Source organism: Zychaea mexicana (genome assembly GCF_025766255.1).
Source record: "Zychaea mexicana strain RSA 1403 chromosome Unknown BDB00scaffold_170, whole genome shotgun sequence".
Taxonomy (NCBI): Eukaryota; Fungi; Mucoromycota; class Mucoromycetes; order Mucorales; family Lichtheimiaceae; genus Zychaea; species Zychaea mexicana.
In genome coordinates, this window is record NW_026516833.1 from 22,958 (window position 1) to 35,506 (window position 12,549).

Consider the following 12,549-nt stretch of genomic DNA (forward strand, 5'->3'; position numbering starts at 1 on the left):
CCAGCAAGCCAATACAGCTGTTGACGTGTTTCTCTTCTTCTGCTCCTTAAGTACATATATATATGTTGCTCCTTTTCTTTCTGCTGCATTTGCCTTTACTATTTACGTATAGATTGGTGTTTATTGTGTACGTCATCAGCGTGAAGTTGGCGACTGCATCGCTAATTGGAATGTTTGCCATATGCAATATAAGGACAAAACAGAAAAGAACAAACGTGAAAAGCTTTTAGCAGCAATATCTCGTTCCTTACGTTTCTTTTTTTGTGTTCCTGAATAACCATGACATCTTTCTCCCCTCCCACGGATCACTTCGCGAGTACTTTTCTTTCACGATGCTGCTATACAACATCAGCCCATACTAAAAAATGAAAATGAAGTCTGACTTCAATGTGCTGCTGAGCACCAGTGGCATATGATAAGGTGGTCAAAGCGTGGCATATCAAGCGCCCTGAACATATGAGCTATGACAGCAAATATTTCGTTGGATTCGAAGAACCTATTGGTCGTATGCGCCTTCTAGCTCCCGTATCCCGGTTAGATAAGTATCCATTCAAATGGGACCATCCACCCATATGGACATGATCAGCCGACATTCGAATATTGAAACTTGCAGGTTTTATTCTTGATCAATGATTTTATGTACACTCATGTATTTCAATTTTGTTTTTATCTATTTAAACTAATGCATGTGTCACATCAACATATTGTTTTCCCAAGCAGCAGAGACTTCCTCTTGGTTACATTTATAAGAAAAGATGTCCAAAAGCCAATGAAAACAGCCTGTACGTAAATTTGCTGATGTTGATAGTAGTAAACACCCATTGTTGCAATTTGACGATGTACATCGACGGATGGCCACCCAGTCCCCTTATTCCGTGAAGAAACCCTTACCACAGAAATCCACCAGAAATCAGCAGGAACCAGAAGGCTCGTCCCAGCCGATTTGACCATTGAAAATACCTTACAACAACAGTCATCCATCACCTCCAACAACACCAACAGCTACAAAAAGAAAGTCAATTAACACAGCGCAAAAAACATATTGAAGAGGGTTAGCGAGTTAATTGACCGGGACGGGGAGGATTATAAACATAAACAAAATATAGCAAATAAGCGCTTAATAACACAAGCAGAAGGTCAGGTGATCAAAATATGAGGTATTCTTTTCATTTCTGTTATGAGGCAAAGTCGCTTTCCGGTGGGATATTGTCCTTGGGATGTTTCGCCTAAAGTAGTATAAAGCATCAGCTTAAGAAGAGCTGCGGCTTGTAAAACTGGGGCTGTTGAAACAAAGCGTCAAAAACAGGTGGTCCCTACCTCCATGTGATGGACAAGTAGCTTGTAGTTTGGCATATTAGTGAAGCACTTGGGACATTTCACCTTGAAATTTGTTGTTGCGTTTTGAATGAGTACAGACTGTCTGGACGATCAGTGAATCAAGTATCTATTCGTGTGTACCTGTAGGCCGGCTGCACGGGCAGTGAGCTGCGACTTGGGCTTTCCGCGTTTGGCAGCTTCCTTTTGAGCCTTTTGTCTGTTCATTACAAAGAGCATAATTAGTACCTGCACATATGTCATTAACGATCTCTTACTGGACATTTACCTAGCCTGTTCCTTTTGAGCACCACGAGCCATTTCAGCAGTGTGTTTTTAAAAGAAGACGAGAAAGCCAGGCAAGCTCGCCAGATGTACAATCGTGAACTCCGCCACATATTTTTTTTCAGACATTGATTGTGCTGGTAAAGGTGTGTATTTTATTGTTTAGTCTACTTTTCGAAACTCGTACATGCATGCATACAAATTATAGTTTACAGGAGTTGTTGTTGGTTTTTTTCTTTGATTATTGCGAATCGCTTTTGGTGTATGTAGATAAAGCGCTACGAACGTTATCCTCTAGCGTAATAGGTGTGTCGTTGTTGACTGCTTCTTCAGCCTCTTCGCCAATCCAATACTTCTTTTCTTGCTGACCGACGTCAATATCTTCGACCTGCAATGCTCGGGTTTGCTTGAGGATAACATCCACAGCGTACTGACCGATGTCTTCCATGCGAGTATAGTCCGTGACCCAGCGGAACAGACGGTATGGGATGTTGGTCCAGCCAATGATGTTTTCGTGAGGGACATAAATGATAGGAGACATGTTGGCAGGTATGGAGAAGTGATCGACCTTTTGTACAGGATTTTCTTCGACCAAATCCGTCATCATAACCTCTTCCTGCTTTGATGGTTCCTCAATAGGCACGTTGCTCTCTCCTTCAAATTGTTGTTGCTGCTGCTGCTGTTGATCTAGTTCTCCAGTTGATTCTTCTTTTTGCTCTTCCTTCTGCTGCTCTTCCTTTGGCTTTTCAAAGGGGTCAGCGTGGCAGCCCTTGGCTACACCATTCAAAACCTCGCGCCACGCCAGTCGTCCGATAGCAATCACACCGTCATAATGGTTTTGTTCTTGAATCTTTTTCTGTACATCTTTCATCAATGGTGCAAACGGATTACTCTTGTGTGGGTCTTCGCTTTGCAAGGGAGCATCGATAGCCGGTACTGATGGATCGGTAGTGGCAGCAGCGGCAGCAGCTTCTTCACGGCGCATTCGCTTGATTTCTTCGCATACTGCGGATTCGACGGCTCCTGCGTCCTTGCCTTCCTTTACATCATAATCCACTGCACCAGCAACCAGGATCGGCTATTGTAGATATGATCAGAACGGCTGTCATTATTTTCTTTATTTGTGTGACAACCCACGACACCGTTATTTTTTATTTCCATCTTACCTTGATATACTCGCGGAACCATACTCGACTTTTTTCGATACTGTCGCCTGGTGGAGGCATTAAATATACGCATACTTTACGTGGCATTTCCTAAATACAAAGAAGTAGTACCTAAGGTTATTTCTTTGTGTCGCTAATTTCATAAATGGTCCTCTGTCATGGTCGTTTCATATGTATATTTACGTGAACTCCACATGGTCGGTCAGCGAGAAATGACACCTTGTCACAATGGGCCTGTCGAGCTTTCTTTGTAGACTCTGAGCTGGCATAGACTGTGCCAGAGATAGCTGAAAGAACCGAGCAGAAAATGACTGTTCCTTTTGACGGTGCTTTCATTCCAAATGGTAGTTTGGTCATTTGTTGTCGTGTGTTGTGTGGCGAGGTTATAAGTCAGTGGTTGGAACCAGGAGCTTTTTTCCCTTTGTTGGCTGAGTTCACATTTTCAGAAAATAAGTCTTCGCGAGAATGCATCCAGCTTTAAGTCTCAAAAAGCATACACGATTCTGGGATATTCTTTATTAAGAGTGACCTGTCTGATACCTATTGTTTGAACATTGAAGAAGGATCGAAGTAACGAGCGATCGTTCAAATCAAAAGCACAGCTCTCGGTTGCTGTCCAACGACGTTTCTGCTGCCTAGAAGCGTCATTAAACTAGTTGCCATGGTTAATTTTCGAGAATTCGGGAATATGGATTGGAAGTATGATTGATATCATCGTAGCTATCATATTTCCTCGTTGATTTTGCTGTTGCACATGAGGTGAGAGAACAGATCAATCAGGCATGATTGTGGAAGCAACAACCAGCCACAGATTCTGGACCGGAATTTGAATTTCGAATTTTGGTGTTAACTTCTTGGTCGGTCCACGCAAACCATTGATCTTTCTCTTCTCACTCATCCAACTAGTTAGGGATGGTAAGTTAATTGAATCCATCTGTCGTAATAGTGCATCCATTCAATGTAACGTTGCATCTAACAATAATCCCTTTGAATCCATCATCGCTATAGTCCCACCGCAAGTACGAAGGTATGTACAATTGAGATTTGAAAAATTCCATGTAGACCGGACGCGAATTTCAAATGCCAATTGATCCTAATTTTTAATGATCTAATCGTATAGCTCCCCGTCACGGTCATTTGGGTTTCTCCCCTCGTAAGCGTACCCGCTCGCACCGCGGTCGTGTAAAGGCCTACCCTAAGGATGACGCCAAGAAGCCCGTCCACTTGACGGCCTTCATGGGCTACAAGGCTGGCATGACCCACATTGTTCGCGACTTGGACCGCCCTGGTTCCAGTAAGTTTTAATTGTGGCTTTTAATTTTTTTTTGTCGGCTGCGTTTTTTATGATCGTTCAATCACTGACGAATATGTATAAAAATATGTGAATTATTACTACAGAGATGAACAAGAAGGAAATTGTCGAAGCCGTCACCGTCATCGAAGCTCCCCCTATGGTCATCGTTGGTGTTGTTGGTTACGTCGAGACTCCCCGTGGTCTCCGTTCGTTGACCACTGTCTGGGCTGAGCACTTGTCTGATGAGGCCAAGCGTCGCTTCTACAAGAACTGGTACCGCTCCAAGAAGAAGGCTTACACCAAGTATGCCAAGAAGTACGCTGATGGTGCCAAGGACATTACCCGTGAGCTCGAGCGCATCAAGAAGTACTGCTCGGTTGTTCGTGTCATTGCTCACACTCAAATCTCCAAGGCCCGCATCGGTCAGAAGAAGGCTCACCTCATGGAAATTCAGCTCAACGGTGGCTCGATTGCCCAGAAGGTCGACTATGCCCGCGAGCACTTCGAAAAGGAATTCACCGTTGGTTCCATCTTTGAACAGGATGAGATGATTGACATCATCGGTACCACCAAGGGTCACGGTTTCGAAGGCGTCACCCACCGTTGGGGTACCAAGAAGCTTCCTCGCAAGACTCATCGTGGTCTCCGCAAGGTTGCCTGTATTGGTGCCTGGCATCCTGCCCGTGTCATGTACTCCGTTCCCCGTGCTGGTCAGCGCGGTTACCATCGCCGTACTGAGATGAACAAGAAGATCTACCGTATCGCAAACGGTGCCGATGCCAAGTCCGGTGCCACCGAGTACGATCTTACCGAGAAGCAGATCACCCCCATGGGTGGCTTCCCTCACTATGGTGTTGTCAACGAAGACTTCGTCATGGTCAAGGGCTGCACTGCTGGTGCCAAGAAGCGTGTCTTGACTCTTCGCAAGTCCCTCACCGTCCACACCAAGCGCTCTGCTTTGGAGAAGGTCACCCTCAAGTTCATCGATACTTCGTCCAAGTTCGGTCACGGTCGCTTCCAGACCCCCGCCGAGAAGACCAAGTTCATGGGTACCTTCAAGAAGGACAAGAACTAAATTCATCCCTAGTTTTTTGCTCTGCCACAATAAAGTCTTGGAATCAATATGGTTGTTCTAATCCTAACATGTTATGCTATCGATCTTTAATCTATTGTGGGATTTGAAGTGTTTAAGACCAAACACTAATTCGTAGTGTATTTGTCCAGAGGTTTAAAATTTTTTACTTGTCAAAATAGGACAGTCCGCACGCTGCAACGACACCCAATACATACATAATTGTCCTGTTGACACTTCATTTATTGCAACTGATGCGATTCATGCTTCTATTGTGGTGGTAGTAGATATGGGATGGGGGAAAAAGGAATAGAATTGTAAATGACCAACTATTCCTATATCGATGCTTGTGGTTTGCCAAACTGCACAATGCCTGCATTGAGCTTTTCACCATCAAACTCATCCAGTGCCTTAAGTTCTTGTCGGATATATTGTACAACGTATGCGAGATGTGCAGCATTATTGGATGTGGGTGCGAAAAGGTTTCTAGAAAAAAACCAATGATAAGAGTCTCTTTCTTTGAAATGCTTTTCAGAGTCTCATATACTTCTTACCTCCACAATGCCGCTGCCAATACTGGATCATCCTTGCACATGCCTTCATCATAGGCAACAACACCGCCGTGGAATTGAGCCAGAAGGTCTTTAATGTAACTGTTGATCATACGTTGTTGTGTGATCTATCATTCATAGTTGGTGTATATTTAGCTTCCCATGATGCTAACATATACCGTTTTCTACAAGTTATCCATAGTTCATTACTTACACCGTGTGAGCGCATCTTGTGTTCGGCATCATCGAACAGCCGATTGACTAGCTCCTGGATATAGAGCTTGCCATTTTTTTCCTCTCGTAGACGCACCATCAGCATCCATACGTGTAATTGAGTTACTGAAAACCATGATTGGAAGTTATCGGGAAGGTTGCATGCTACATACGCCAGATAATCTCTTTGTGAGTATACAAACACGCGGTAAGATATAAACTAACCTTTTCCACAATGCACATGAGGCTTACCTTCAATAAAAAAGTCCTTGTTCTTTTCAGCGTGTTCGGCACAGGTGCGATATAAGTCATGACTAGCACGAATCGCTGTTGAACCAGTTGAGTAGTAGCCCAATAGCCGTGCCATTCCGTACACCACCTTCTTTGTTACGTCCGAATATCTTTTCTTTTCTGCAGGTTGTTCCGACTGAACAGTAGTTTGCCAGCGCACTGACTAGATATTCCATGATTTTTAATTATGATATTAGAGCTAATACTTCTTTTCTTTTTCAGTCTAACAGATCGCGACTAGCTCTATAAATGTACCATGGCAGCAGGCGTCAGACGTGTAAGGGCCACTCTAGCGTGGCATTGAGAGAGACACTGTTGAACTGGCCGTGACGGATTGATAGGCTGGTAAATGAGTTGCTAATTGTTTTAGCTACAAGCAATATCAAAAAGACTTAAAAGTAGTGAACTAGCAAGACTTGATTCCTACTTTGCGCAAGGCTGCTGAGGCACTTGTTCTGACCGCGTTGCTGAATGACATGGCCGTTGTTATTCTGCAAGAAAAAAAAAGCGAGCGGGACAAAGCAAGGCAACAAAAGGCCCGAAAAGAGTGTGACTTTGTGTCGAGGAAGTGTTACACGAGCAGGCATTTCAGCCGGACAAGCCAAAATCTGAAAATTTCAGCTCACATGTATTATGAGCGCTGGTGTCACCTAAGAGATAAAGAAGCTTGTTTTCCAAAAGCTTATGAGAGACAACATGTACAATATAAATATTGTGTATTGTGTGCTATGTCCAATGGCCACTTTTCTTAAACTAAGCAGTTTATAGCCACGCTACAGCAATCCAACAAAATAGAAATAATCACCCATTCATTGTCCTACAGGACGAGATACGAGGAAAAAGATAAAGTCGTGCTCATTGCCAATTTTGGTGGTCACTGTCAGTAATGCGAGCCATACATTTGGCACATATCAGCATGCATCAGTTAAAGTAACCATATATGTTTTTGCGCGTTCATACGCAAGGATCACCGGTAACCTGTGGCGTCATTTACTTTTGAGCAATAAACTAAAATGGATCAGAATTTGAGGTACGTAGCACGAGCTAATAACCGAAAACCATCTATATAAACAACCTTTTTAAAAGTCTTTTTTGAAGTAATCGCTCCTATACCTTTATTTAACCTGTTTGTTAAACAAGTGGATAATGACGATGAGCAGAGCCTCTTCATGGTCGTCCTTTGGAAAAATGGCGGTATATCTTGTAAATTTACCTTTACTAATAGCAACAGGAGGTCTTGGACCTTTAACTGCTTTAGCAGCATACAATATGACAGACGAACAAATTAATTTGCTTCCTGGGCGATCAGCTGGTGCCACCTTTATACGCAACGATATGATGTACATTTATGGTGGAATCGTTTCTCGCGCTGCGTTGTCAACACAGTTTACATCAATTGCCATCAACGACCAAGATGGCAGTTTGGTTTACTCGGACGTGCCGCAAACGATCGCAGTGCCTATGGCTTATAGTCAAGCAGTGATGCTTCCGGACAACAACCGATTACTCATGTTTGGCAGCTACACTGATAATGCTACCCTGTATTCGGGCAAACTATTGGTGTACGACTATCGATTTGACCAGCGAGTATGGCGAACGGCACCAGCACTTCCATACAACAACGTCACATTTCCAGTAAACCGTAAAGAGTATACAGCAACGCTTGGAGCGGACGGCAAAGTATATATAGCCGGCGGTTACAATTTGGTCAGCGCAATGAATGGTGCCGGCTCTTTCATCATGGCAGATATTTGGAGCTACGATCCTAACACGGGCCAGTTTGTTGATCTTTCGCAGTCGCTGCTCCCAAATTATATGATCGGACACACAGCGATTGCCATCCCGTAAGTGCCACTTTTCATTGGCATGGAAAGAAACTGAAGTTGAGTAATATTTTGCACCCTATTGGTCATTTTTCAATTGAAACAACTTTATAGTGATAACAAGATACTTTTTATCATGGGAACCATGGGTTATCATGGCCGGACAGACCATCCACCAAATCTTACCGAGCTGTGCAACTCTTCACTTGTATACGGTATCACTACTAATAAGTGGATGCAACAGGAACTTAATGGTGATAACGCTCCGTGGCGGAGAGAAAGAGCCAGTGCCATCCTCGGTTAGTTGCTATTGAAGAAGTAACATTGTTTTTTAGGGATAATAGCATTCGATATTAATATTGCTTTAAAAATCAATTTAGGTCCGGATAATTCAACGATATACATCTTTGGAGGTAATTTAAACAAGCTTTTCTCTGTACGCAAAAAAAAGAAAGAGAAAAAAAGACAAAGACACTATGTATTAATTATATATACATCCTCACATATTCTAGGTGTTCGGGACTCTTCTGGGAACTTTTACAACCCTTTGGCAAACCTTGCAATCTTAGACACCACAACATGGGCATGGCAACCCGTCGGCAATGTTGTATTTGGTATTCCGCCAACAGCCCGATATGAGGCAAATGCAGCGCTTTTGAAAGGCCAATACTTCGTTATAGCCAACGGCATGTGATTTGCATAAAGGAAATGTTGTGGCTATATAAAAGTCTTAAAAGAAACCTTTAATGTGCATCACCATGAATGACGCATATCATAGGGAGAACCGAGACTTTTTTCCACAATGACGTCTACATGTTGAATATCGGAGGATCTTTACCTACCACAACGAATGATAATGAAAAAACGTTAGCATGGATAGAAAACGTAACTATGCCATTGGCCAATCTACGCATGTCGGCAGATACCGGTGGACTTGGCAGCGAGGCGGTATTGTCGTCGCATCGACTATTGCTGCATCTGTTTTAGGGTACATCTTATGGCGATATGGCAGTGATCTTTTCAAATATTATATCTGGAATCCAAGGTAAAGTATAAGAGTCAGCAAAATGGTATACATGAAACGAACGAATAGTATTGCTATGATAGTCTGCTATTGAGAGCGATGAAACTATCGACAGACAATATACTAAACAACGCGTTATAACGGGTGAGCCATGGTGGACCGAAGCTTCCCACTTATGCTCCAAAGCTACACTCGCCGGATTGTTTGGCGCCTTCCTTGCCTTTTTGATTATTCAAGTTGTAAACAGTCCCATATCTACTATTACTCTGTCCTCCCCGGTTGCAAAGGTTCAAGTACCAGGTACGTTGAAGCCGATTTTTTATACACCAAAGAACATGTCCCGCTGGCTTCCTTGTTTGTAACGTTAATAGCAATTTTTGTAAAATAAAGATATACGCTTCTGTTTCGACGGATGGAAGGCTGGCACCATTGGTTGTCAAACGGACACGGGGTCAATCACAGACTGTGCCACATCTGGATATTTTCGTCAGCTCAACATGACGAAGCATCGACCATTCTTCATTGATGGGCAGCCCACTATTACAGGTTGCTACTTATTCACTGCCCCCCGATGAATTTCAGCTCGGTGATCCCAAGAAACGACAGCAGCAATCATCAGCAATTAGCACCAGCTCCTTTAACGACAACGGGTACCGCATACAATTCTTATTCTACGGTGTCGCAACGAAGGACGATACGACCAACAACGGAACAACTATCCTGCCGACTTCCCGTATCCATGTCTCATTGTACACTCGGAAAAGAAATCCAAATCTCGCGTACTATTTCGGAGACACTACACAGCAAATTACCGAATCGGATATCCAAGTTTGGCTTGATCAAGAACGCAACAATCTCCAGACAGCAAATACATACACCCTCGACCTCGGTGCCTACTCATCCATGACCTACCAGCTGCAAACGCACCTCTGCCTTAAAGACAGAGGCTGGAACAATATCGGATTTGCCCCTAGTTTTAACGAAGTCCCCGAAATTACGACGCATATCGCGCCGGTATAGCAACCACGCTCCGGGTGGAAAGCTATGCTAAAAATGTCTTGGACGTTTATCCAAGTGATTACGCTTTGATTACCATGCGAGAGCAAAAAATATACACGGTCCTGAGCGCGTTAGGGTCAGCAGGTGGTTTGTTGACGCTATTGTTGGCCTTGGATACTTTCCTTTTTGGCGTACGACCAAGCTCACCCTGGGGTGTTGTTCATCGCTGGTCGATGGGCCAGCACGCGAATCGCTACTTATTAGATTACGGAACCACTTTGGGTTCCTGACGCTGGCCATTCCGTTTATCAATCCTGTCCGCTCTAAACTATTATCTGAAGAGATACTTGACGTCCATGGAGTAAAAACGCAATTAACAACAGCAGCAGCGACATCATCATCACCATCATCATCATTACAGGGCTTTGATAGTAGTAACAGCAAGAGTAATAACGACGATAATGTATATTCAGGTAGTACTACGACTACTACCCTGCAACAAGAAAATCAAGATGTCAAAAAGCAGCTGGAAGACCTCCAAAAGCGTATTCAGCTAATGGAGCTGATGCTGAAGGCATATTATATCAATGATGAAATATTCTCAAACCTTCACTCTGCAGTCAGCAATAACGAAGAAAAAGATACAAACATGAGTCGAACGAGCGTCATCCACAAGAAGTCGAGCTGTAACAAAAATAATGATAATGATGATGATGATGGACATTTGCAACATTGGAGAACCAGCAGAGATTACGCACCATCCCATCTTACACGCCAATTCAGTGGAGCGCAAACGGCACGCGACGACAGAATACCAGATCTTGATGAAGCTATCCTGCCACCGGTTGGTGGGCGCTCAATGCAAATAGGATTATCTGGGATTCAGCAATTACAGAGTCGACGAAATTATAGAGAAGAACTGGCGCATTTGGTAGATAGAAATGTATAAGACGGATAAGTTCGTTGTATAAGGGAAAAAATAAAACTGCTCTAGTATTATATGGAGATAATGCTGGCACAAAGTTACAGTGTTTCTCTTCTTCTTTTGACGGTTTGTACACTTGTCTTATATCGCCGCTCTCTTATCAGTTTATCATAGAAAGAGGATGACATTGTGCTGTATTTTGAGTAACGATAGGTAACACTTGTTATTTAAGCAGTGGCGGTCTGCGGCAAAGTTGGGCCATTCCTAACCGAGGTAACAATTCATATGTCCATGCAGCGCACAGCAGGTGGATAGAATCAGAATGTAGTGTTTAGACGAAAAATGTGACCGGAAATAAATATGCATCTATATGATATATGATTTCTATACTGCTAAGTGATGAGGGTGCATTCAAGAAAAGTCATCCTGGCTAGCATCCCGATGAGAAAAATTCATCTGGACTTGCAAATTGATGTGTCGTATATAATACATATGGGTAATAATTGCCAACCCTTATCATGACCTACGAATGGCATTGAACCGTGTCTGTTGATACCGAACTCATATCACACAAATAGAAGGAGATTCTGTTACACATGCTGTTTCTACAATTGATTACTAAAAAAAGTGGTCATCAGCACTTATAACTCTCAAATCTTAACTCACCAACACCTTATCATTCCAACTCTCAAAACCAAATTGATCGTTGGTTTTTATTTTTTATCACCTTCTTACGTTTCTAGATAATTTAATAGTCCTGAGATGAATGTTTTTGCTAGTCAGAATGATGATGAGTTGTTCATTGTTTATGTAAGGTACGCGCAGGAACACGACAAGAAAAAACATAGACGAGAGTAATACAAGACGATTGCAGAAAGATCAGAAAAAAGTGTGTTAGGTGCTTTCGGCAAGGGTTAAACAAGAAAAGAAGGAAACCGGAAGGTAGAAGACCAGATGATGAGAGAAGAAGCAAGAAATTAAATAACTGATTTATGTCAATGCATCGAATTCATTGCATTGCAAAGTCGTACTAAAGTTACACAAGATCAACAAGTGTACGATCAAGTCAGACATGCTGCACCAGTACTCGGACAACAAGGAACGATGGATGGCAAACGCACCATCATCAATGGTGGATCTATTTGTTTTAACGATTGGTATCCTTAGTACAAACTTGTTTGTGATACGCGGTGAAAGGAGTGGTTACGTCATTGATCGGACCCACTGATCATTTGCGCTGTATATAGAAACTAGATACGATACAACCACTGACAGGATGCTTCTCATATCTTGTCTGTTTTGAGTATTGAAATAGAATATGCCTGTACAGCATAGTACCTCTAAGCAGTCCTAGCTTGAATGAGGAAAGTGTGTCTTCCCCCGCCTTTTTATCTGCTACACAACCGAGCCTAAATGCAGTGTCAGTTCTGTATGTGTTAATTGAAAGCAATCATCATCTATAAAGCTGGCAAGACCATGTCCTATGGGAAAGGTACTGCTGTACCTGATTGTTTAGTAGGATACATAATCCTTTCACCTCCCAGAAAAAAGCACTAGAAGTACATACTATGTATTCTCATATATTTTTGTTC

The 12,549-nt window shown here is 42.8% G+C and overlaps 7 protein-coding genes across 7 annotated transcripts; 4 read left to right on the forward strand and 3 right to left on the reverse strand.

Annotated features, from left to right (window-relative positions):
- Positions 1-1,099: 1,099 nt before the first annotated feature.
- Positions 1,100-1,717, reverse strand: BDB00DRAFT_183285 (At2g23090 like protein). The gene is made up of 4 exons (XM_053116381.1): positions 1,604-1,717; positions 1,459-1,534; positions 1,318-1,380; positions 1,100-1,226 (listed from the first exon to the last, which is right to left on the reverse strand). The coding sequence occupies exons 1-4, from the start codon at positions 1,633-1,635 to the stop codon at positions 1,176-1,178; spliced, it is 222 nt and encodes a 73-aa protein (XP_052973000.1). The 5' UTR covers positions 1,636-1,717; the 3' UTR covers positions 1,100-1,175.
- Positions 1,718-1,735: 18 nt separating this feature from the next.
- Positions 1,736-3,176, reverse strand: BDB00DRAFT_858676 (mitochondrial import inner membrane translocase subunit Tim54). The gene is made up of 3 exons (XM_053125880.1): positions 2,949-3,176; positions 2,766-2,855; positions 1,736-2,677 (listed from the first exon to the last, which is right to left on the reverse strand). The coding sequence occupies exons 1-3, from the start codon at positions 3,120-3,122 to the stop codon at positions 1,841-1,843; spliced, it is 1,101 nt and encodes a 366-aa protein (XP_052973001.1). The 5' UTR covers positions 3,123-3,176; the 3' UTR covers positions 1,736-1,840.
- Positions 3,177-3,546: 370 nt separating this feature from the next.
- On the forward strand, positions 3,547-5,212 carry BDB00DRAFT_858678 (60S ribosomal protein L3). Its single transcript, XM_053125881.1, has 4 exons — positions 3,547-3,680; positions 3,774-3,792; positions 3,886-4,059; positions 4,164-5,212. The coding sequence occupies exons 1-4, from the start codon at positions 3,678-3,680 to the stop codon at positions 5,132-5,134; spliced, it is 1,167 nt and encodes a 388-aa protein (XP_052973002.1). The 5' UTR covers positions 3,547-3,677; the 3' UTR covers positions 5,135-5,212.
- BDB00DRAFT_858681 (ubiquinol-cytochrome C chaperone-domain-containing protein) lies at positions 5,213-6,757 on the reverse strand. Its single transcript, XM_053125882.1, has 5 exons — positions 6,614-6,757; positions 6,442-6,528; positions 6,148-6,349; positions 5,897-6,060; positions 5,213-5,810 (listed from the first exon to the last, which is right to left on the reverse strand). The coding sequence occupies exons 1-5, from the start codon at positions 6,662-6,664 to the stop codon at positions 5,682-5,684; spliced, it is 633 nt and encodes a 210-aa protein (XP_052973003.1). The 5' UTR covers positions 6,665-6,757; the 3' UTR covers positions 5,213-5,681.
- A 698-nt stretch (positions 6,758-7,455) lies between these two features.
- Positions 7,456-8,703, forward strand: BDB00DRAFT_793208 (uncharacterized protein; the record flags this gene model as incomplete). Its single annotated transcript, XM_053121192.1, has 4 exons — positions 7,456-8,030; positions 8,124-8,308; positions 8,390-8,422; positions 8,522-8,703. 4 exons carry the CDS (start codon positions 7,456-7,458, stop codon positions 8,701-8,703), a joined length of 975 nt encoding a protein of 324 aa, XP_052973004.1.
- A 560-nt stretch (positions 8,704-9,263) lies between these two features.
- Positions 9,264-10,321, forward strand: BDB00DRAFT_183229 (uncharacterized protein). Its single transcript, XM_053116380.1, has 2 exons — positions 9,264-9,333; positions 9,424-10,321. The coding sequence occupies exon 2, from the start codon at positions 9,559-9,561 to the stop codon at positions 10,051-10,053; it is 495 nt and encodes a 164-aa protein (XP_052973005.1). The 5' UTR covers positions 9,264-9,333; positions 9,424-9,558; the 3' UTR covers positions 10,054-10,321.
- On the forward strand, positions 10,035-11,083 carry BDB00DRAFT_183675 (uncharacterized protein). The gene is made up of 2 exons (XM_053116382.1): positions 10,035-10,179; positions 10,275-11,083. The coding sequence occupies exons 1-2, from the start codon at positions 10,128-10,130 to the stop codon at positions 10,979-10,981; spliced, it is 759 nt and encodes a 252-aa protein (XP_052973006.1). The 5' UTR covers positions 10,035-10,127; the 3' UTR covers positions 10,982-11,083.
- Positions 11,084-12,549: the final 1,466 nt, after the last annotated feature.